Consider the following 24,142-nt stretch of genomic DNA (forward strand, 5'->3'; position numbering starts at 1 on the left):
TGTGTGTGTGTGTGTGTGTGTGTGTGTGTGTGTGTGTGTGTGTGTGTGTGTGTGTGTGTGTGTGTGTGTGTGTGTGTGTGTGTGTGTGTGTGTTGTGACTTTTCAGACTATACCATCTGACCTACAACTATTAAATCCAGCACACATATCTCTTGGAGAATGGAAATTTGCACCTCGGAGCGATTTTTGTTGAAATTATAATTAGAATTTTAACCCTATAACTACTGTAAGTTGAAGCGATTCATTTGGGTGGCTGACAGTAGCGATCACTGGGATTGAATATATATTCGTACAATATGGATCTTGTCTGCGGCATATTAGCACATTATAACATAGTTATTGTTCTGTAGTAACATTTTAACATAGCACACAATCCAATTAATATCACTTTTTCCGGCCCAAAACATAACTTTTATCATATATATCACAAATTTTTGAAACTTCATAATTTGGAAATTACATTGTATGTATTTGGATACTGAAAAAATAAGTAAATAACATTTGAGTAACCTAAATATTCTATAAGTAAACAAACACTTACTTTTAAGAAAGACGAACCATACGAAAATTAACGGTTCAATTGTGTATGGTAAATCTCAAAACAAGCATCAACACATAATCTGACGTTGATTTTGTACTTTCACGCGGAGTATCTTTCATGTTTTTCGTTTTTTACAGAAAAAATAATGTCTTCTTCTTTTTAAGTTACCTGCTGCATTTTAAACTTTCGAAAGAAAATATTTATCCATCGGATGAAATGCAAGCTGAACCAAATCAAATAGCAACCAAAGTGGCCAAATAAAAGAGATTTTTTTTCTCGTTGCTAAGCAACGAGGCATGAGATTCTTGTGAGTGTTGGACATGTAATATAAAAATAATTTTTGGAACATACACATGAGCCAGAAATAAACAGTCAAAGCCTTTGCCGCACGCACATTTAAGCCCGTGGATCACACCAATGGTTTTTGTAGGATGCCGATGAACACCCACAGTAGTCAAAGGGTTAACTAATTGTAAATTAAGCATAATTTTTAAGACAAATATCCTAAAAGTAAGTATTTCAACAGAAAAATGAGTTTTACTCCGTTAGAAAATTTGAAAAAATTGTTTTTTTAATGATACCAATTTAAAGTTATATAAATTTTTCTGCCTTTCGGTAATTTTTAAACTTTAATTTATTTATTTATTTTTCTTAGCAATAGATTGCATTGTTGCCCTGAAATTTAAAACGTTTTTATTATTTCAGATTAATATTTATCGAGTTCTTCCTTTGTTGAAAGTAAAAGAAGAAAGAATATCCGTGTAGTTTACTAGATAAAGAAGAAAAGGATTTTTAAATATTGCGAGGTTTAGGCGATAGATGAACAGAATATTTGCGTTTTTAATAGCGCTATGATGTTATAGGTCTGTTTCCAATAATCGGGTTCATATACGCTGTAATCTTAACTTTCTGTCGACTTTAACGACAGAAAGTTAAGTGAAATTTTGGGCATGAAAATATATCTAATCAATGGATATGAAATCTAAATAACAAATATTTCCAGCGAACTAGCTGGTCATTTGAGGCTACTATGCATATTAATATACCAAATTTGAGAACAAAACTTTTTGTTATTCTAAGTCTTTAGACTAGCAATTAATTACAGTTGGATGTCTTAAGAATACTTAAATGGTTGAGTATGAAAATTATATAATGCAAAAGTATTTGTGCTTTGTTTTTTCTTGCTTATATACAGTAAAAATATACGAAGGTGAAATCTTGAGTACAGCATACCATAATAAATAAAAAAAGAATGATATTTCCCTAAGTTAGAAAGCTATTTAAAAATTGTTTCTGATTTATACCATATACCTAAATCTGTGTATTAAATTTCATCCGTTCAAGGCATTGGGTTTTTGAACTATCGTATTTGAATGCATGAATAAATACAGACCGATCGACAATCAACTCCTTGATGAATTTGGTTCAAAATTTACAGAAGCTGAATTTGCGTACAAATTGTTAAACGTAGCTTTTTATGTTTTGTAGTCATCATATTCGTTAACAATCGGATAGTCAGGTAACAGAGTTCCTCTAATATCCTCTAAAATGATTTCAAAATTTGATAGTAATTTATAAATTTTTTGTAAAGACCATGTGTCAAACTTTATGCGTCTTCTTTAAAATATTTTTGGATTCAAAAAATATTTGGATTATCGGTTTCAAAGAAAGCGAAAGCCGGAATTTCAAAAATGCTTTTTTTTTTAACAAAAAAACTCAGACGGTTTTTTTTTTTATAAACTCAATACGTTTTTCCATAGCCAAAAATAAGTTGTTGTTTTTTTTTTGTTACATTTATTCGCATCTAAAAAAATTTTTGAAAAAAAGTTGATGTTCTCCAAAATCCCAAATTCTGTTCATTCAACGATTATAATATTTTCTCTAAATATTTCGTATTCCAGAAATTAAAAAAGCATGAAAAATCATTCATTTAGTGTTTTTTAATACGATTGTTTGCAGATTATCATACTATTTTGAAATTTCAAAATGTAAAGCGAAATATAATTATCTTTGCAGCAACAGTTCATTCCTTGCAAAATCTCATTTTATTGATCAGAAACAACAGCTGGGAAATTGCTGATGTCTGATTTTGTAACAGAAACAAATCATGTAACAGCTTGATTTTTATTCTAGAAGGTATCATTAATAAAATGTCAGGTTTAAATAATGTCAGGTTTTTTTTAAAACTAGAAATAAGAAGCTCCTCATTTTTTTTTAAAAAAAACTATTCTAAATTCAGTCTAAGCTCAAATTTGTTATTCTGTTTATTGTTAAACATATTTGAATTACTATCTTTTGTTTGACTCTTTACAAAAACTAGATCGTTAAAAATGGAATACATGAAAGGATATTTTCATCTTAAATCCTATAGCATGCAAACAAAACGCATTTCATACTTGTATATATTATATTTTGTGCTGAAATGAAGTAATGTCTTATCTAATATGAAGAGATGTCACCACATTAAATTCTTTTATATATTCATTTATAAAATAAACTGCATGGCCTACTACTTTGTTCAATATTCATATATAAGCAGATTAATTTCATACAAAAAATAAAATTCTGTAAAAACAACCAAACTTTAGGAAAAGGTAAAAGTCCAGGCCCTTTTATATTGTTTTACTATATTTAATACTAAATTGACATCTTTACCATTTGGCAGGGAAAAAAATAAAAATGACCAATTGCAACAGGAAGTTGGTGAAGTCTTTTTGTATTACTGCGGATTTAAAACGGATATTAATACTAACAAGTATGAATTATGATACCTATGTGTAACCTTGAAGTGCTCGTGAAAATTCTTATAATATATAACAACATTAAATTTCGTCTGGAAACTTTACAAAAATTATCATTTTTAAAATTAAAAAAGTTGTGATTGCAACTTCATTTAATTAAAATCCATTCACTTCCCAGGACGGGGTGGAGTAGTCAATTCGCGATTTTCCGCGTTCTAAAAAATAATTATTTTCGAATCGCTCAAACTTAGTCTTTTTTCAAATTTAAATATTGAGTTGCACAATTCTGAGTTGCAATTGCAATTCTGAGCTGCAATCCGAAGGCTGTTATTTTCCAACACTGAACCTAACACGCATTGAAGTTAAAAATACCTCAGCAACAAATTTCCTTCTGAAACTATATAAGTTCCAAATACTCTTGTTTTTAGGAGGGGGGTGGGGTCTGGTTTATGCCTTCCTATTCGGATTATAGTAGTACCTGGTTCTTCATGGAGTATCGCATTTAAGAAAATTGAAGTTTTTCTTTAATCTCAGAGCGAATAAATATACAATTTCCAGTTAACCGTCCTTCCTTTCTCAAGAAAAAGATGTGTGCGTGTGCGTGCGTGCGTGTTCGTGTGTTACTGTGAGAGACGAAATAGATGAACATCGAAACATATCAAATTAATCGATAAAGTGCCGAATATCTTATTAGATATTGCATATATACAAATTATCGCTATATATATATATATATATATATATATATATATATATATATATATATATATATATATATATATATATATACTATAATATTCCTTGATGTTATATATCGAATAAAAATATTTTTGATATGTTGAGGCTAAAAAATGCTTACATTTATTTTAAAAAATTTACTTTTTAAATCTCATTTTAATATTAAGTTATATTAAATATGAAGATAGGAAGAAGCTTAAGAAATAGCGATTGCATTATCTTATTTAATCTAAAATAGACATTATATTATAATTAAAAAATGAAATAATACTAATAATAAACTTGCACGAATTCATAAAGTATACAATCTTATAATGTTTACTCACTACAAACTAACTGGTTAATAAAGACAGCAAGTAAATAAATATAAGACATACGTTTATGTGATATATGTGTATGTATGATTGTTTACTAGCTATAAACACTTCTTTAAAATGTTAATGGAATTATACGGCTTCTCCTATAATAATTCTGTCTCTTGTTTACGTTTAAAGACACAAGATTTCACATTATAAAACTGTTTAAAATCTCGATTAACTGAAAGCAACATCTCATCCATTTAACAGTACAATTCCGAGCGTGTTTTCTCAAATATCCGCAACGTAATTTATTTAATCCTTCAGGCATTATCGTTTAACCACGCTCATACTCTTTTAACAGACACTTAGGACATCATTAATGCTATTCTCAATTGTCCGCGAAATAACACGTTTTCTAAAGAGCTTCCACTAGATATTCTTGTGGAAACGGCCCTCAAAAGGTAAAGGGCACATTGCCCTTGGTCGTGATGTCCGTCCAAGCATGCTGCGATTCTGCTGGACGTTTCCCATTATCGTGAACTCGCGATGACCGTAGCTAAAGGTCATTTATTCCGCTTATCTACTTTTAACCATCCTGATATCCCTCTTGAGAGCATTCATTACTTCTGGAAAGCTTTTACGCAGAATAAATAAAGTGCCTCACTATATAATTAAATAAAGTTTTATTGAGTGGTGAATTTAAGAGCTTTACGTCATGAATTATTGTAAAAAAGGAAAGCATCATTTGTTTAAGTGTCATGTTTATTTCAATTTGAATCGGATGCAGCTATAAATAAAGTAATACTGTGGTAATTGTGGAGATATAATGGATGCGACTCCACTCAAAATGCTTTAACTTATTTAAAATTTAGCAGAAAAAATGAAGAATAACTAGAAAAAACTAAATTTATTAAATTATGCTAATTAAAATATTTTTAAATGTATTTTGAATTTTGACTAACAATGCAAGAATATGAAAAAAAAAAATTTCTTTCCTGTGAATCTGAACAAATCGGTTGTTGAACGAATTATTAAAAAGATTATTCTGAACATTAGTCAGTTTTTATTACCCATGTTATAAAATGTTTTTTTTTTATTTAAAAACAGGACAGTTCAAAGCAAAATGTGCTTTGAATTGATGTTTTTAAAAATAGTATTTTTGATAACTGAGAAACACATCAATTAAGCCATTTCAAGCACAGTAAATAATTTTTTAAATACGACATAATGAAAAATAAAAGCCTTCATTGATTTAAAATATTTAATATAATGTAACAAAATATGTGAAGTACAGCATTTTAAATATTATGCATACTTTAAATATACATACATAAATATATATAATATGTATCTTATATATTATGTTATGTATTTTAAAAATGATATATATATATGTGTGTGTGTGTGTGTGTGTGTGTGTGTGTGTGTGTGTGTGTATGTATGTATATATATATATATATATATATATATATATATATATATATATATATATATATATATATATATATATATATATATATATATATATATATATATATATATATATATATATAGAGAGAGAGAGAGAGAGAGAGAGAGAGAGAGAGAGATATATAGATAGATAGATACTTTTATACTTTTGTACTCTTAAAAGATGGAATGTTGCACAGTTATCATTTCTCTCTAAGATCTTTCAAATAATTTTTTTAAATGATGAATAGGGTGGGGGGGATTTATTATAAATGAAAATTTTCAGAACAAAAGAAACGTCTTTCAGACTCTTTAATCTCAAAGTTCTGTTTCATTTTTTTTTTTATCTTTTTAAAATGTTTTTATGCAATAAAAATGCAAAAGTAAAATTGTCTTCTTTTTGAGTAGAAGAAAAGTTCAAAATCATAATGTTTTTGTTTTAAAAATTGAGCAATAATGATATTGGATTTTATTATCCACAGTTCAAAAATATTTGAAAAGAAATGTTTATTTTGACGAATAATGTCATTTCATGCATTCGTGATACAGTTGTCCGAATAGTATCCCAATTTTAATAATAAACTACATTACGCATCTTACAGGAGAAAACAAGAAGCATCGCATTAAAACAGAGTAATTAATGTATTGTTAGATTAATTATTATATTTATGTACTGTTTCAAAGCAAAGCTAGAGCTATTTTGATACAGATCCCGTTATTTTGAACCATGTTAAAATGACAGGGGAAAATATCTGAGACGGCAATCCCGCACCAAATTTCCACGCCCCACCAATTTGAGGACATTTGGACCTAAGTTTTGGGTATTTTTTAGGACCTGTGATTCTTCGATGCAAATTGATTTTCAGTCAAAATTCACTAGTACCAAAACTTATCGCAACTTAGATTATTATAAGTTAAGCAATATATTTATTTTTATTTACTGAATAATTCTGATGTCAAGTGAGTTAATTCCATTAAATATTTGCGTGTCTAAACCTACATCTATAAGTCTTTCTATTCACTTGGAATTTTACTGAAATAGTATTATAAACATTAATAATATTTCTTAATGAGTATTTTTTTAATAAAATCTATATTTTGTTTGATAAGAAACAATACAAATTATTCTAAATGCATAATAGAATTTACTTTCTGAAGACAAATGAACAGAAACTTTTCACAATATTTTATTGCATAAAAACATTCAAACTCTTTAGAAAAAAACACTAAAAATTGGCTTACAATATGATTATTTTTGGTGATGTAACTTCAATTTTCATTTTTTTGAAAATGTGTTTGAGCATTCTTAACGCCGATTCGCTTCAAAAATGCTCAAAATGATTAAATATCTAGATTAGGGATGAAGTTTCAGAAACTCTGGACATATTCATCAGATATAGGGAAAAATTATAGTGCTAAAAATCAAAATTATATTCTAATTTTGTGCTAATAATTAATTTTTTTTAATATTTAAATAATTAAAATGGATCCATTAATCTTTAGCTAATACCGAATTATCTAGTCCTGATGTTAACAGTACCCCAACCACTTTTTTTCAAAAATTCAATAGTCTTGAAGTAGAATTTCTCTTTTTTTCCCAGTTTCGTTATATGCTCATCGGAATCCAAATTTTCATATTTTTTTCACTTCCTAAAAGCAGAACGTGATTCCAATAAAATATGAACTCACTTATCACAGAACTCGAGAAAGATAATTTGTTCTTTCTATTGTTGGTCATGAGAAAAGATTTTCGTCTGGCGGAACACTCGAATTTAACATTTTAGTTTCTTGTGGAATTGGAATGTGTTATTTTGTTGGATATTTTCAGAAATTTTTACAATACTCAAACGAAAGTTCCAAACCTTTTTTGTAACCATTTTGAGCCAATTTTTTGGACTGCCCTTTATTGTATAATTTTTGTTTCGATTTTCTTTTATAAAACTCATTATCCAAATGTGTTATCGCCTAATGGCCAATTGGAATAGTTTAGAAAATATAATAACATTTAAAACCTATAGTCGTTTCATTATAAAGAAACAAGCGACTTGTCGTCCATTGTTTTATAATTCAGGAATATTTTATTTAACTTAGTGATAATATCTGAAAATATTTTTGTATTTGAACACGTTTGTCTTTTCTTTACCTAGCTTTTTCATATATATTCTTATAAGAAAATAACAATTTAAAAACATATAGGAGAATTATTATCAGAATAAAGTGGTGTCGATGTCAAAAAAATTCTTTTCCGAACTTTTAATTTTGAGTCTATCTACAAAGTCTTTCTTCAGATTTCTAATGTGACAGTTTACATTTCAGAAGTACTGAATATTTTCTATTTTGGAAATAGCCTTCTGGTGCCACTTTAAAATTGGTACTATTTTTCATTTTACTTTGCAAATGAAACCTTCAGTATTCCGAATGATTTTTTAAACATATTTTCCATTTTCACCGAGATGTTAAATTTAATAGAATGTCTCAGAAACATGCTTTTTGAAAGGGAAGAAAATTAAAAAGGAGGAGGGGAAAATTATAAAGAGTTTACTTGGCGATTCGAAGATTACAGGCAGGATAAAAACACTAGATACCTTTTTTTAACAATTCCTATGACATTTTCAGAGCCATGAGTGGAATAATATCATATGTGTCAAAACCACAACATTTCAGATTTATTTTTGGTTTAAGGAAACATCACTTTTTCGTTTTTAAGTTAAAAACAAAATGACTTGACAAAAACTTTTTAAGAAATGTTTTATTTTTTTATTTATTACTTGATATGGATTTTATTCTTGTATGCCGAAGTTTGGAATTTATATTTAAAATTTTGGAATTCTCATGGAACAAAACTTTATTAAAAATATTTAATTAGAAATGCATTCAAAAATTACCATAATCACTTATATTTTCTTTTTTATTATTTCGTTTAGTATATTTTTTTCTTTATATTTAATTTTTTCGCTTTATTTCTGATTTTTTTTTTAATTCAGAAGAGTGTTTTCCAGTTATGATTAATTTTTTGTCAGTTTTTATTAAATTTTGTTCTATTAAAATACTACAAATAATGTTTTATATTAAACTTTCCTAATAAAGTGCCTAGAGCAATTTCCTTGGTATAGAGAGTTTTTTTTTCTATTTTCTTTAATTTTATTTTAATACTTTTGTTTGAGGGCACTTTTGTGGAACATTTTCATAAACGATGCACTTTCAGGACCAAGGATGAACAGGAAATAATTCAACTTGTAAGCGATAACCAATAATAAGATTTGGATAAAAAAAACTAATGAAACCAAATTTTAATATAATTATTGAAGACGAGCTAAATGCTTTCAAAGCAAATTTGGGAGGCATTAAATACTTCGGAAAACATCTTATGAATAGATTAACTGTCTATCTTAAGATTGAAGGTAAATAATAAAAGAAACAAGAAAAATACTGAATTTTAAAATAATAATGATCAGTAAAATATTTAAATAATTAAATAAGTAAAACATGAACTAGATGGCTGTTTTCAAAGAACACTGGATGACGTTTGACGTCCCTTATAATATTGTAGTATATCTTATAGAGTGTTGACCTTCAGTATACGCTTTCGGTTCTGACCTTCGTTTTTTTAATTTTTTACGTGATCTGAGGTATTGTATTTACACATGTAAGCAATTGCACGTGTTCGGCTCTTTCGAGAGGATTGGACATTTAATGAACCATGTTTTATTTTGCTCTGGAATTTTGTTTTTATTATGACTGAGTGGGAAAAGAATACTAATTGGTTTATGTAGGGTGAATATATTTTTTGTTTGCAGTTCGGGATCGCTACATAGTATTTTGTATGTTTTTGATCAGTTCTATTTTGTCTTCCCATTACGAAAAGAGAAATATTTAACAGTCTAATTCTTTGGCATTTGACCTTCATATGCGAGCAGGCTTTGGTTTCTGTTTTGCTTTTCTAGATTTGATAGATTTATTGGTATAAACAAACGGCTCTCTGAAAATGCCTGTGTGATTTAAAGGGACTCCGACGTTCCAGTTGATTACTTTAATTTTTTTCGTTTGGGAAAGTGCGTTCAGATGTCTGCTATTGCGGTTGAGAGTTAAATATTATATAATTTTTATATTTATAACTGTTTTTATGGATATAATATTTGTTTTCGAGGCTATAGTTAAAAGTGTTTTGCTTATTTCATTCATTTCTATTAATGTTAGAATCTTTGTATTAATGCATATTAAGTAGTAATATATTACAAACATTGCAGCGAACAACATTACGTTAAACATTACATTAAAGTAGTACATTACAAACATTACATTAAAATGATGATTTTATATGAAATTTTTTGTAAAATTAGGCTTAACTGTGAAAATTGTCTGGACCCGTGGTGACGCTCCGCTTCGGGGCGCTCGAGTCTCTGAGAGCACTTCGTTCTCCACCCGCTGGTTCTGAAGAGGTTCAGGAAATATGAATTGCTTTTTTTTTTAAATGTATGCAATAAAAGGCATCGATCTGAAGTATGTATGCAAATTAAAACGGTTTAAAAGAAAATCTAAAGTTGTTCTCTTACCAAATTTATTTTAATTCAGTTTCTCTCCTACTTTCGAATATAACTCTTTGTTTTCTGCTTTTATCTTAAAATATAGCTGACATGTACATGGGCATACTGTAGCTTGGATCACTATCTCAGTGTGCACTTTCGGCCGTGGTGGCCTGGTGGTAAGGTCTCGGCTTCGGAACCGGAGGGTTTCAGGTTCGTGACCTGATTCCACCAAAGAACCGTCATGTAAGGGGGTCTGTTGCACGTTTAATCCGTCATGACCAAACGTCCTCCCGCTGGTGTGGTGTGGAGAGGGAGGTGTCAGCTCAGGTTTCGTCCTCGTCATCTGACCGCGGTTCAAAATGACGAGGTCCGTCCCAAAATATCCCTAGTGTTGCTTCAAACGGGACGTTAATATAACTAAACTAAACTAAACCAGTGTGCACTTTCATCTTCCGTTGATTTCCACGGCTACCACTATTAAGATGACGATCAGAATAATACCAAGTTAAAAAGTGAAAGTATGAATGATTCTTCTTAATTTGGATAATTTCATCTGTTTTTCTTTTTACATGATTTGGCAGTTTATCGCAGCAGCCGTGGAAACCAAGTTGTACCCCATCTTCTAAAGAAAAATTGAACTCATTCGGATAATATTTGCCAAAAGGTTTTATAAATATTTTATTGCTTATAATTCGGGTCTTCCTTATGAACGCAGGTGTGAATTGCTTTTCTAGGTAAAAAGCAAATATTTTTAAGAATATATTTCTTTAGTTCCAAATATCAAGAACAGTTTAAGGAAGGAATTAATTTACATGCCAGTTGCGCAGCATAATAGGAAAAGTAAGGCTACATATTGTGTATAATTTCTAATATAACCTATAAAGATTATCACATGTTAGGATGGTAAACTATCACCTGTTATTCGTTGGAACATATATTCATCCTGTTTCGTATGTCTTTGAATCGAAGTGCATGGTGTTAAAAATCGCGGTATTTTCGAGTTATAATACATAAATTTGAGTAGAATAGGGTAAAAACGTGAAAACATCGATTTTGAAACTATAAATATAAAAACCAATTGTATCTACGTGTGCTGGAGATGAATAAAAAAAATCAATTAAAGGGTTGTATAAAAAGTTTAATTCCAAATTTACAACTTTAGTTGGGCGTCTGATAGCTTCTAAACTGGAAACGAGATTTTCTAATATTCGGTACGGTGCAGAAAAAATATTTTCCGAAAAAAGAAAATCTCTATTTAGTAGAATATATAAACAAAGTGGCAAAGTTGAGCTATGGGCGGAATGAAAAAAGACGTTTGGAGTCCGGTGTTTAAGTTTTTAAAAGCCAATAATAGAAATCAATTTGCCAAGTGCAGTGGAAGAAAAACAGCTGGGAAGGAAATAATTGTTGATACTATTCAAGGTAAGCCACGCTGCATTTTTAAAAATTAAAAGGTTACGAAAGACAAACTTATTAAGAGAAAGAGCTTTCGACTCTACCAGTGTTAAAACCTCCTTTAAAACCCTCAGGGACCAATTGTTGAGATAGAGTCAGTTTCCTCCGTTTCACATTCGGAATAAACGGGATGAGACAAACACCTGAATGATCAACATATGTTGCTGTTACTTGCGGTTCTTTACGAAACCACTGACAGATTTGTCATCGATTTAAGCCGAGTGAGCGTCTTTTGGTTTTTCAGTAGCACCAACTAGAGCCAGGAGTACGATTTAGCTACTTCATGCGTCACATTCACTTGCACGACCCCTTTTTACAGGGGCACATTCACACATCTCACAGAAGAAGAACAACCATGCTCGAACCGGGACTCAAACCCGGAAAACCCAGATCAGGGGAAGACGCGCTACCCCTATGTCAGGACGCCGGAATGATTAATGAATACATTATGAACCAACGTACAAAACCATGATTGCACCATGAATTACACTGTAAGCAACTATAATTATTTTTTTTTAATGAATACTCTTATTTTACTATTTGTAAATCTACCCTTCTACTTTTATCTACTTACTACACAGATAAATTGTGTCTGTGTTCATTTTCCTAATATTTATATTTCTTACTTTTATCTACATATGATAACGATGTGTGTTGGAGTTCTACAGTCTAGACCGTTTTATCTGGAACTGCCAAATATGTCCCTATACACCATGGATAGTAGGAATATGCACCTTAGAGCGAATTTAATTGGAATTGGTTTAGTTTAGTTATATTAACGTCCCGTTTGAAGCAACACTAGGGCTATTTTGGACCTCGTAATTTTGAACCGCGGTCAGATGACGAGGACGACACCTGAGCTGGCACCTCCCTCTCCACACCACACCAGCGGGAGGACGTTTGGTCAGGACGGATTTAACGTGCAACGGATCCCCTTACACGACGGTTCTTCAGTTGAATCCGATCTCAAACCTGAAACCCTCCGGTTCCGAAGCCGAGACCTTACCACCAGGGCACCACTGCCCCTTAATTGGAATTGGAATTAACTATAAATTAAGCGAACATTTTTCGTTCCGTTTAAACGTTTTTTCGCCTTAATTTTCGAACGTATTATTGCACAAAACTGAATTTTAAATCATTTTAAAATCAAAAATATTATATTTTTAATGATATCAATTTAGTCGTCAAGGAAACCTTAATTTTTTTTATTTATATATCCATCTTTATGTTCTAATTTACTTAAGATGAGTATATGTTGTTGTTGTTGTTTCTTATGGCACTTGTCATAGGCAAGCCCGCTGAAAAAGTCAACGGATTTTAAGTTGCGATAACATCTCTTGTTTCAGTAGCGCAATCTAGGACCAAGAGTGCATCTTACAAGCTACGTCACATTCGCTTGCACAACCCTTTTTACAGGGGGGGGGGGGGGGCACATTTTTACACTTCACAGATGACGAACAGTCATGACCGACCCCGAAATGTCCAAATCATGGGGAAGACGCGCTACTCCTAAGCCAGGATACCAGGGTGCGTGTGTGTGTGTGGGGGGGGGTCTGTTATAGCTCTACAGACTAGACCGTTTAACCTTCGCTTACCAAACTTGCTACATACATGTGCTTTGGAGAGTAGGTATTAGTTCTTCGTGTAGATTTATTTATATTTTAGTTAGATTTTGATTAACTATAAATTATTAATGACATTTTGACTTTTTTCATTATAACTAATATTTCATTCGCAAATATTTTTGAACAAATTTAACTTTTAAACCATTTTAAAATTTAAATTATTGTCTTTCTAAGGATATCAATTTAATAGTTAGGCAAAGGGTTTTAGAAAGTTCGCAAATTTTTAAAAATATTCTTATAGTAAACAATATTTAATGTATAATGTGTATTTTTAAAAATATTCTTATAGTATAACAATAGATTTGATTGTTGCATTGGACTTAATATTGTTTTCAATATTTTACCAAATACGTAGTCGCTTTGTTTTTCTTCTGTTTTTAAAAGATAAGGAAAATAGATTTTGTTTAATATATGTGTAATTTACATGATGAATATCTAAAAAATGTTACAGCAGTGTGAGAATTAGAAAATAGATGAATCAGATAATTCTGTTTTTCATGGAACTATGTTGTTATGGGACTATCTCCATTAGAAGGGTTCATGTATACAATAAACGAATCAAGTGCAAGATTATTAAGATAAAATGGTATTGATGTCAGTGGTACTTAGTTGCTTAAAAAAATAGTTTACGAAATCAAGACTAAGAATTGACGCATACAAAATTTAATGGAAAGCAAACAGAAACTATATGCCTGCCGGCCGGCGTAGTGGCATAAGGGTAGTGGTTTTCACCCTGTTCTGGACGTCTCGGGTTCGAGTCCTGGTCCAAGCATGGTTGTTCTTCTCCCTGTGTTCTATCTGTGAGGTGTGTGAAAGAGCCCCCCCCCCCTGTAAAAAGAGGTCGTGCTAGCAGGTAGTGGGACAAATGCGTACAACCATTTGCGTACAGATCATAAAAGGCCAATAAATCACTCGTAGCTCTTTGAAAAAAGTGAGGTAGGGAGTGATTAGTCTAGTGTGAGTATCATATTCACCTGAGCTAGAAATCAGACTTCTGCCCTCGGGTCCTCAGGGTCCCGTACACCTCAGAAGTTACTACATAAACTCGGCATAAATCACTGACTTCATCAGCGGGCTTGTCTATGATAAGTGTTCTAAGTAACACCAACATATGCCTTTCGAAACAGCTAGTCACCCAAGGCGGCTAATGTGACATAAAATGATACAGTTATGATTTCAATGAAAGAAATATGTTGTTAGTTTTTAGTTATATAATAAAAGTGGAATCTAAGACATAAAAATAAAAGAAATTTATACATGGTACAGGATTTTTCGCTTTCAAATTTTCCAACATCATAAATTTCCTTCTGCGTGGGATCTATAATAAAATTAAATGAAGCCGCATTTTTTTTCTACTTCTGATATTTTTTGTTGAATCCCTTTCTAATCCTGTAAAATTCATAATGGTTTCGAACAAAAACGTTCGGGTGTAAAAGGAAAGGATAAAAACATGTAAATATTTTTTTTTTCTTTATACAATTTGTCAAGCTCTTGAAGCATATTAATAATCCAACCATCAATATAAATTCACTTAAAATAATAATGTCTGTAGTTCTCTTGCTAAAGTATAAACAAAAAAATAGGATAGGAAACCGTTTTTAATACGATTTAGTCTACGAAAATCTGAAATCCCATTTGACATTTTTCTTTAGTGCTTTGTTGCACCATATTTCCTTTTCCTTTTGCACATATTTTCTAGAAATTCTCCCAGAATTATTGCTTGAAGAAAAAGAAATAAACTTTTGATGTTGTTGAACTACTCATGGCACCTCTGTGAGTCGTTATGGAATAGTTAATGCACTTAAATCTTTAAAGAATGTCAACAGGGTGGATTTAAATGTATGAACATAAATAAAAAAAGGAATTAGATATTTTCTTTCAGGTGAACTGTCTCTTTTTTATGTCTTAATGGGGATTTCCTGTACCTTATGAAATGTTTTAAGATAACTATGTATGCCCTAAACTATGATTAAATTTAACTAAAGGTAAACTCTTGGCTGTAACAAGCACATGCTTCAAGCAAAGGAACATTATTTAAAAATCTCACAGAATTTTCATATGTGCTTTTAAGGAATTTTTCTTTAATTTATAATCTGAAGTGGTAAAATCTTATTTTTTGTTGTTGTTGTTTTTGTCTTTTTTATGTCATCCATCCTTTTTTTTTTTTTTTTTGGTAAAATAAGATTTTCTTAATTTATTTATTTTGAATATTATTCATTACGGATACATTTAATAGGAGTCCTTTCTTCTTAATGAGAACGTAAATTTATTATTGCATTTACTTTCTCCTATAAGAAGTATACAAATTTAAAATACTATTTAAGACAAAAAATTCTACTCCAGATTTTGACGAATCTTTATATTTGAGAAGTCCCCTAATCTGAAAAACGCATGTTTGGAATTTATATCTCTTTCTTGTAAACGCCTTAACTCAAAAATGCTTTGAGCTAGATGAATGAAACTTGGTTTACATTCGTTTATGCCGGCGTCTAAGCTTAGCAGTTGCGCATCTTCACAGTGATTTGGCACCCCAGGTTCGAGTCCCGGTTCGGGCTTGGTTGTTCTTCTGTGTTCTATCTTTGAGAAGTGTGATGTGCCGTTCTGTACAAAAGGGTTGTTCAAGCGAATGTGATATATGAAGTAGCCAAGTCGTACTCTTGGTCCTAATTGGCTTTACTGAAAAAACAAGAGACGTTCACTCGGCTTAAATCGCTGACAGATGACTGTCAGCGAACTTATAAAATGTCATAAGTCACAACAACAACATTCATTTATGGAGGAAATTTTACAGAAGTCCTTCCTATTTAAATGAGATGGGAAATTTTTTATCTCTTTTACTTTCTTATATATGAAGTATACGAGGAGAGAGTACTGTAATTTTAAAAAATTCCAGCTCAAGATTTGGACGAATCTATATATCTATATTTGAGAGTTCCTCAAGTCTTGAAAACGCATGTTTGGAATTTTTGTCTCTTTCCTGTGAACAACAAGATAGCTCAAAAACGCTTTGATCTAAATAAATAAAACTTGGTTTATTGTCTTTACATTATGTTTGTAGATATGTTTAATTTATTTATTTTGAATATTATTCAATTATGAAGGAATTTTATGGAAGTTTTTTCTACTTAACTGAGATGGTAAAATTATTAACGCATTTAGTTTCTCCTATACGAAGTATACAAAGATAAAATACTGTTTAAGATAAAAATTTCTACTCAGATTTTGACGAATCTCTATATTTAGGCAATACTCTAGTCTGAAAAACGCAAATTTATATCTCTTTCCTGTAAATACAATAACTCAAAAAGGCTTTGAGCTTGATAAATGAAACTTGGTTTATAGTCTTTATATAAAATTTATAAATTTCTGTCAAATGTTTGATGAAATCAGTACGAAAGAAAATTTTAATCGTCTGTCGTAGTTCATATTAATAAGATAACCACAAATTTTATAATTGTAGATGGATAAAATTTGGTACACGTATATAGCAGCCAAACGTTTAGATCAGTACTGACGTTTGGTTTAAGTCGGCCAAGAGGATGACTGTAAGTTGGTCTGCATTTTCACATCCATTTATACGCGATAATTCGTAAAAGGAACGATGTCATGAAAACGTAACGACTTAAAATAAAATTTTGTTTGTGGTCTTAATAAGTTAAATGACAGTTTTGGACTTGCTGGAAAAAAAACAAGTAAAATACATATTCGTCTTTCTCTAATATGCTATGAAGCAAAAAACTCTCGTTTGCTGAACTTTGAAAGTATAAATCCCTGCAAACATGAAGTTCACGACCTTGCTCAAGGTCCTTAGTTTCAAGGTCCTGAGAGAAGGGAATAACTTTATTATAGAGCATGAGAGAAAGTTTCGGAGAGAACAACTTCCGCCGTTTTGTTTCTTTCTTTTTTCGTTTAAAATTATGATTTAAATTAATTTGATAGGAATCTTTTTTTATTGTTAATAAATGTAGAATGGGAGGTGAAATATGTAGATATTAATACACATGAATTTTTCAAAAGTTCCACTTGTCTGTTTGACAAGAATATTTATATTTTCGATGAGATAAATGATTTATTCTCTCTTAAATGATAATTTGAATTTAAAGAAAAAAATAATTTAAGGAAAAAATTTTTTACATATATATAATTTCAGAAAAAAATTTCTGCTTCCTGGCTGATAGTGTAGGGTTAGTAAAAATAGAGCGTTACACGATAGAACAACGTGTTTTCATTGTTGAAAAATATTTCAAAATTAATGAAAGTATAGCGACCACAGTTCGAAATTTTGAGAATTGGCCCCTTAGATCGTGTGATTTAACACCCTTAGAATTCTTTTTATGGGGTTACTTGAAGTCAAAGGCCTATACCAACAAGCCCACAGGGGGGTAGTTAAACGCTGTATCAACGAAATTTAACCACACATGCAAAACGGTCATGGAAAATTCCGACAAAAGAATGCGTATGTTTTAGTAAACCTATGGCGACCATTTGCTCCATGTATTATTCCATATATAACCATATCTTGTGTAATTTTCAATTCAATAAAAATTTAAAGAAAAAAACTGTGTTTTTTATTTAAATGAAATCTTGAGCTAACCCGTTGTTCTATCGTGTAACGTTCCATTTCTATTAACCCAAAACTATCAGCTGTCTAATGATTTTAATAGGGCTGCCAGCACTTTACTGTACTACTGATGGAAAATTCAAATCATTCGTTTATTTTGGGACACCCTTTATAAATTGATTTGGTTGCCTTATTATTTAATATTTGAATTGCAAAACCATTTTTTTTATTTTTTGAAAACCTCGTCTTATTTATTACACCTCGCATATATCTGACAATTTGCCGACTTAAAGAAAGATAAATCGTGGTGCCAGGGTTCATGCTTAAATATTTAAAGTTATTTGCAATTAAAGAAAACAAAAGAGGCTTTATTATGGAAATAAACACTGCCATCTTGGTGTTGGAGTAATCTGTGCCTCTATATTTTTAAAAGATTTCTAATGCTACAATTTTTGAAACAACTTCTTCGAATGGCCATTTAAAATGCTATTTTTAATTCCACATTTATAATTTTAACATATTTTTTTTTCTTTTGTTCTCACAGGTTTCTGGAAAATTACTTGCTTTCTATCTAAAATAATGGCACCTCCATTCTTGATTTTGAAAAAAACAAGACGGCAAATAATTATTATAGGATGTGAAAAGCGTAGAGTGCTATTTATTTAACAACTGAAAGAATCCTACCCAGATTCGTGGTCACTCCTCAATGATCCGGCCCCTAGGAATCCCGTACTATGACCAGACAACTGCACCAGCCACATGCATCCCTTGACCACTTCGGTTTTGGTGACGATTTTCTGCACGTATTTGGTGGCGGCGGACCTGGAGCCGCACCGAACGGTTCTCAACCTCATACGGTTCAACAACACCATCGAGAAGCCAGTGCTGGATCCCTCCAAGCCCAATGTCACCTTGGGATTCTTAACTTCATTCAAGGTAATTGGTTATTTATTCAAGGTAATTAAATTGGTTATTTATTAACTTCAAGGTAATTAAATTACTTATTTATTAACTTCATGATAATTAAATTACTTATTTATTAACTTCAAGGTAATTAAATTGATTATAAATTTTCAAGGTAATTAAATTGATTATAAATTAACTTCTAGGTAATTCAATGATTTATTAGTTATCTACATGGAAATTCAGCTGATTCTCTTCAAGGTAATTCAATTCGTAATAGTTAATCTGGTCCATAAAGAATGAGAGAGAAATTCATTTCCGGAAATTGTTTTCTGATATGATGAATTTTCTGAGATATTTAATTTCTCAATGAAGCATTCAAAAAAATCCTTTGATCAAATATGGTAATCTCAACCCCTCTCAGAAAATCACCACTTCGTTAGTTTCAATTGGATATGATTAGTTTATTAGTCACTCGAATAAGTGCATTGTTCATCAAAATGATATACCCTGAAAGAAAGAAAAGCCGAATCCATATCTTTGTACATAGTAGTCTCCATAATAATCTCCATAATAGTCACTATTAAGTAACCTTTTTGTTAATATATCGATAGGTAATCACCAATGTAATATATCAACAACAAAGGAATGCGAATTTCTCTAATGGACTTTGAGGGAATAAGAAGTTTTGTTATTTTTAAAAATGGAATTCGGGCGTTTCAGTATTACGAGCTGCAGACTTCAGAGGTCACAGGGATAAAACGTGAATATTCAATAAAATATCAGTTGAAGTTTTCGACGAAAATAATATTATTCTTTATTCAAATGTGACAAAACTGTTTTTAGTAAAAAAAAAAAATACCAACCCCCACCAAAAGTTTAAACATCACATAAATAATTTCGCAAAAAAAAAAAATAAATAAAACCCCAATACCTTTTTAGTTTTCAAAAAACATAAAATTCCAATTTAATCAAAGAAAATGAAAACGGTTTACAATTCCATTTCCTGAAGCTCAAAAAATGCTTAAAATAACTCTCTACTGCTTCGTAACGGTTCATAATCTATTTTTTATATTTATATTGAATGACAAATACATTGTATCGAATATAATAAAAATTAAACTATAAAGATAAATAAAATGAACATTCTAAGATTGAAAATGGTTTTCATTCTAAAGAATGTGATACTTAAATGAAATCGCCACTATTTGAAAACGATTTGAAAATTCCATTTAGAAAATAATGAGATTTTGTAAATTCAAACGATTTATGAAGCTTATAAAATGCAATATTATGACAAATACAATTCATTAATATCTGATTAGAGAATATTATTGATTTTACAATAAGGGATCTCAAGTTGGTAATATGTAATTGTATATTTGATGGATTTTATAAAATCTGATGAAGCCAGTTTATTAAATATTTTATTCGGCGGTACTGATTATTATCGATTCAGAATGGCAACATTTATTTCGGATATGATAACATAAATATTTTGAAATGAGACATTTGTAGAATAAGGAGAATAATTATTACATTTTTACTAAAGAAATTTAATCTTCTTTGAAAAAATATTTAATTTTTATTTTATAACAATCTATCTGTTCTTCCCAATTATTTTATTTGATCTATACTTCTGGATATAAGATTTTAATTTTTAATGAAAAATTTTATGTATACAACAATATTTTATATCTGTCAATAAAATAATAATTCTAGTGGTTGCATAACTCTACTACCTTCCCTTCTGATACTACAGATGGCGTTATCTTATTAACATCGAAGTATATTTCCCAAGATCCTTCTTATGGATCATTATTATATTGTATTCTAAGTGAGTGTCGTGATTTTTCGTGATCGTGTTTGTTTTGTCTTGTGAAATGTGGAACTTAGAAACTAATCAAATAACTGCTCCTGAAACTCGTCTATTATTTTTATCTCCACATAATGAAATTATAAGGAGCCGAGTCCCTCTACTGATTAAGGAATTAAATCAATGACAATAAATTATTTTATACTTGAAATAAATTATTGGAAATATTTTATGCCTAAACATTTTTCCTGCCAAGGAGGCGAAACGATATGTCTCCTATCTCCCCTCTTGGGACTAGAATATTTTCCAAAACACTTTTGTTACTCGTGTTGCCTTGTTTCGTTTGTATTGAGAGCATAAAATTGGTTTCTTAGACCACTTTCTTCATATTACTGGAAAGTATGTATAGCTGGGACAATAGTTGAAATTTTTTTTCCCAGAGTTGACTTTCAAGTTTGATGCTCTTCTGTTGGCTCCTATCTTATTAAGATATGTTTGATCTGTATTTCTGGTTGTAAGATTTTAATTTTAAATATTTCATAAATACAAAAAATAATTTTACATTTGGCAATAAAATAACAGTAATATTTAAATAATTAAAGGAACAAAAATGAATTATTTTATACCTGAAAAAATTAAAAATATTTTACAGCTAAACATTTTTTCTCCGAAAGCGATGAAAAAGATGTGCCTCCTACTGCCCCTCATGGGGCTAGAGTATATCCTCAAGACCCTTTTGGGACTCGTGCTGCATTTTCTAGTTTATATTGGTATAATAAATTTGGTTTCTTAGACCATTTTCTTCAAACGCTTGGATAGTATGTGTATCTGTGACAATAATCGAAATATTTTTCTCACAAACAACGTTAAAATCTGACGCTTTTCTATAATATTTTGATGGATGTCACCTTCAGTGAAAATTTCAGTGCAAAGCGGGACTGTCGCATTTTATAAATCTTTTATCTATACCGGATTCTATAAATATTATTATTATTTCAGTATTTGTTACAGGGGAAAGAATGAAATTTGGTTTTATCAGTACATATACTCGTAATTATTATCATTCAACAAAAAAATTAGACACAAACAATCGTTAACGAACACAAAATTCAACGAAAACCATCCCTAAATAAAGAAGCCTCCCCCCAACCGACTTGCAAATTATCTCACAAAAGAAAAATAGCATGGACTTTCTTTTGAATACATTCATTATCTCATATATCATGCATGCACTAAAGAATGTGAATCGGAAAAATATTAGCATATGTTTTTAAAAAATAATAGAAAATGGTAAACTGAAAGGAACACTCGAATATTCATAGAAAATGCAATAGAATTTGCTCAAAAAGAAAAAAATGGAAAGAGTAATGTGATTTTGCGTGTTTTATAAAATTTCTAAAAAGTGGAGTTTTTTTATTCCAACTATTCTGCTCAAATCGTTCAGATATTTTTTTACAAATATAGTTATACTTTCGAAAGACTTCTTAATGAACTATTTTTATTCTATTGTGCTAGGAAATCTCAATATCTACATTGCATTCATAATACACTCAATGTAAAACATAATTATAGGAAATTCATAAATATGTATTAAAAATTTGTAGAAAGATTTAATTTAAACAGAAGTGAATTAAATGAATAAAATAAATTTATATTCTTATTACCTTGGAACCACAATTTCTTTGAAATATAGTTTTGGTAAATTATTTAAACCCTAAATGGTTCCGCTGATGTTCGCGCAATACATTCCACAAGATATGACATTAACAGCAACAACGTTTTGCAAATTTTAATGAATTGACTTTCTTTCAGGAATCCAGATATCAGTCTATAAATAAAACTAATTTTACAGTACAAAGCAATATTTATGCTGAACATGTGCCGTCAGAAACGATTCTTAATGCTTTGCAGAATGGAGTTCTGCCATCTAAATTGACATCTATTTCTCTGTAAAGTATGATTTCGATCTGACAGAGATGGATGTATAAATGAATTGTATAAATTATGTTACCAATAAACTCTTTTTTTAGAATAAAAATTTATCGATTTCAGTTCTATTCTGTCTTTGGCTTCATTCATTTGCGAATTATTGACTTCAAGAATTGCTCCTGGATTCTAAATAAAACCTATAGCGCTAAATACTTTCATGAAACTATTGTTCATTTGCCTCCTTTGAAAGTTATTTGAAATTAACTAAATCTGGATTCTCTATTACTATAAATCAAATTTATTTTATTAATTTCGATGTAACATGTTACGATAATGCTTCTGAAAGAAGTATATCGTAGAAGGTAACTTATAAAAACTACCTTCAATGCTATTTTTAAACTGAAATATTACTGCAATTTTAAACCAAAAATTGTAAGAAATTCGACTAAGGTTTGGACAAGAAATAATGAGCACAATATTTCTTTTTTAGCAATTGTAATATGATGTATCTTTTACACCTTACTTTAAAATGGATTATCCACTTCCCAGATTATTCATGGCTTATCAAGTGCATAATTATTTTTTAAATGATGCTTCCTTTTTTTGAAATTAAATCATTGCCATTCGTTTCACAGGATATCGAAAAGCTGCTGATTGCCGGCGCTGTCCCGTTGGCGGTGGACTTAGTAAACGAAGACCCGGAACTTCTACCTTACCACAACTTGAGGTTCATAGCGTACGATTCTGGGGAGGCTGACAGCGCCTTGCCCCTCAAGAAGATGACACAAATGAGGGAGGAGGGTGTGATTGGATTCATTGGTCTAGATGGCAGCTGTGAACACGAAGCCCTGCTGGCTGCTGCATGGGACATGACCATGGTCTCCTATGTAAGTAAATCCATAAATTCTATCTTTTTTATCTTATTTGTATGAAACATTTACATCAAGTCTTCCTTCTTAACCTCATTTGTATGAAACCTTTGCATCAATTCTACCTTCTTTATCTTATTTGTATGAAACATTTGCATCAAGTCTTCCTTCTTTTCCTCATTTGTATGAAACATTTGCATCAAGTCTTCCTTCTTTACCTCATTTGTATGAAACAATCTTCATCAAGTCGACCTTCTTTACCTCATTTGTATGAAACAATCTTCATCAAGTCGACCTTCTTTGCCTCATTTGTATGAAGCCTTTGTATCAAGTCTTCCTTCTTTACCTCATTTGCATGAAATATTGCATTGAATTATCCTTCTTTACCTCATTTGTACGAAACATTTCATCGTCTACCTTCTTTGCCTCATTTGTATGCAATATTTTCATCAAGCCTTCTTTTTTTCCTCATTTGTATGAAACATTTGAATCAAGTTTACCTTCTTTACCTTATTTGTACGAAACATTTGCATCAAGTATTATAATCCACTGGTATTGTTAAAACCATGATTAATTGGTTCAGTGTCTCAGATAGGCACCTAAAAAAATGGAAGCTAGACTCAGGCTACCGAATAAAGTGAGGTTTCAGTTTCGAGATTTCAATTCTGGTTTCGTAAGATTGGCACATAA

The 24,142-nt window shown here is 30.5% G+C and overlaps 1 protein-coding gene across 1 annotated transcript in view; it reads left to right on the forward strand.

Annotated features, from left to right (window-relative positions):
• The window catches only part of LOC129972272 (guanylate cyclase 32E-like), a 411,705-nt gene that overhangs the window by 212,195 nt on the left and 175,368 nt on the right, over positions 1–24,142 (forward strand). Inside the window, exons 2-3 of the mRNA XM_056086350.1 lie at positions 18,480–18,871; positions 23,219–23,470. Coding sequence (XP_055942325.1) covers positions 18,695–18,871; positions 23,219–23,470 — 429 coding nt within the window. The 5' untranslated portion in view covers positions 18,480–18,694. The remainder of the gene's footprint in view (positions 1–18,479; positions 18,872–23,218; positions 23,471–24,142) is intronic.

Source organism: Argiope bruennichi, chromosome 6 (assembly GCF_947563725.1).
Source record: "Argiope bruennichi chromosome 6, qqArgBrue1.1, whole genome shotgun sequence".
In the NCBI taxonomy this organism is placed as follows: Eukaryota; Metazoa; Arthropoda; class Arachnida; order Araneae; family Araneidae; genus Argiope; species Argiope bruennichi.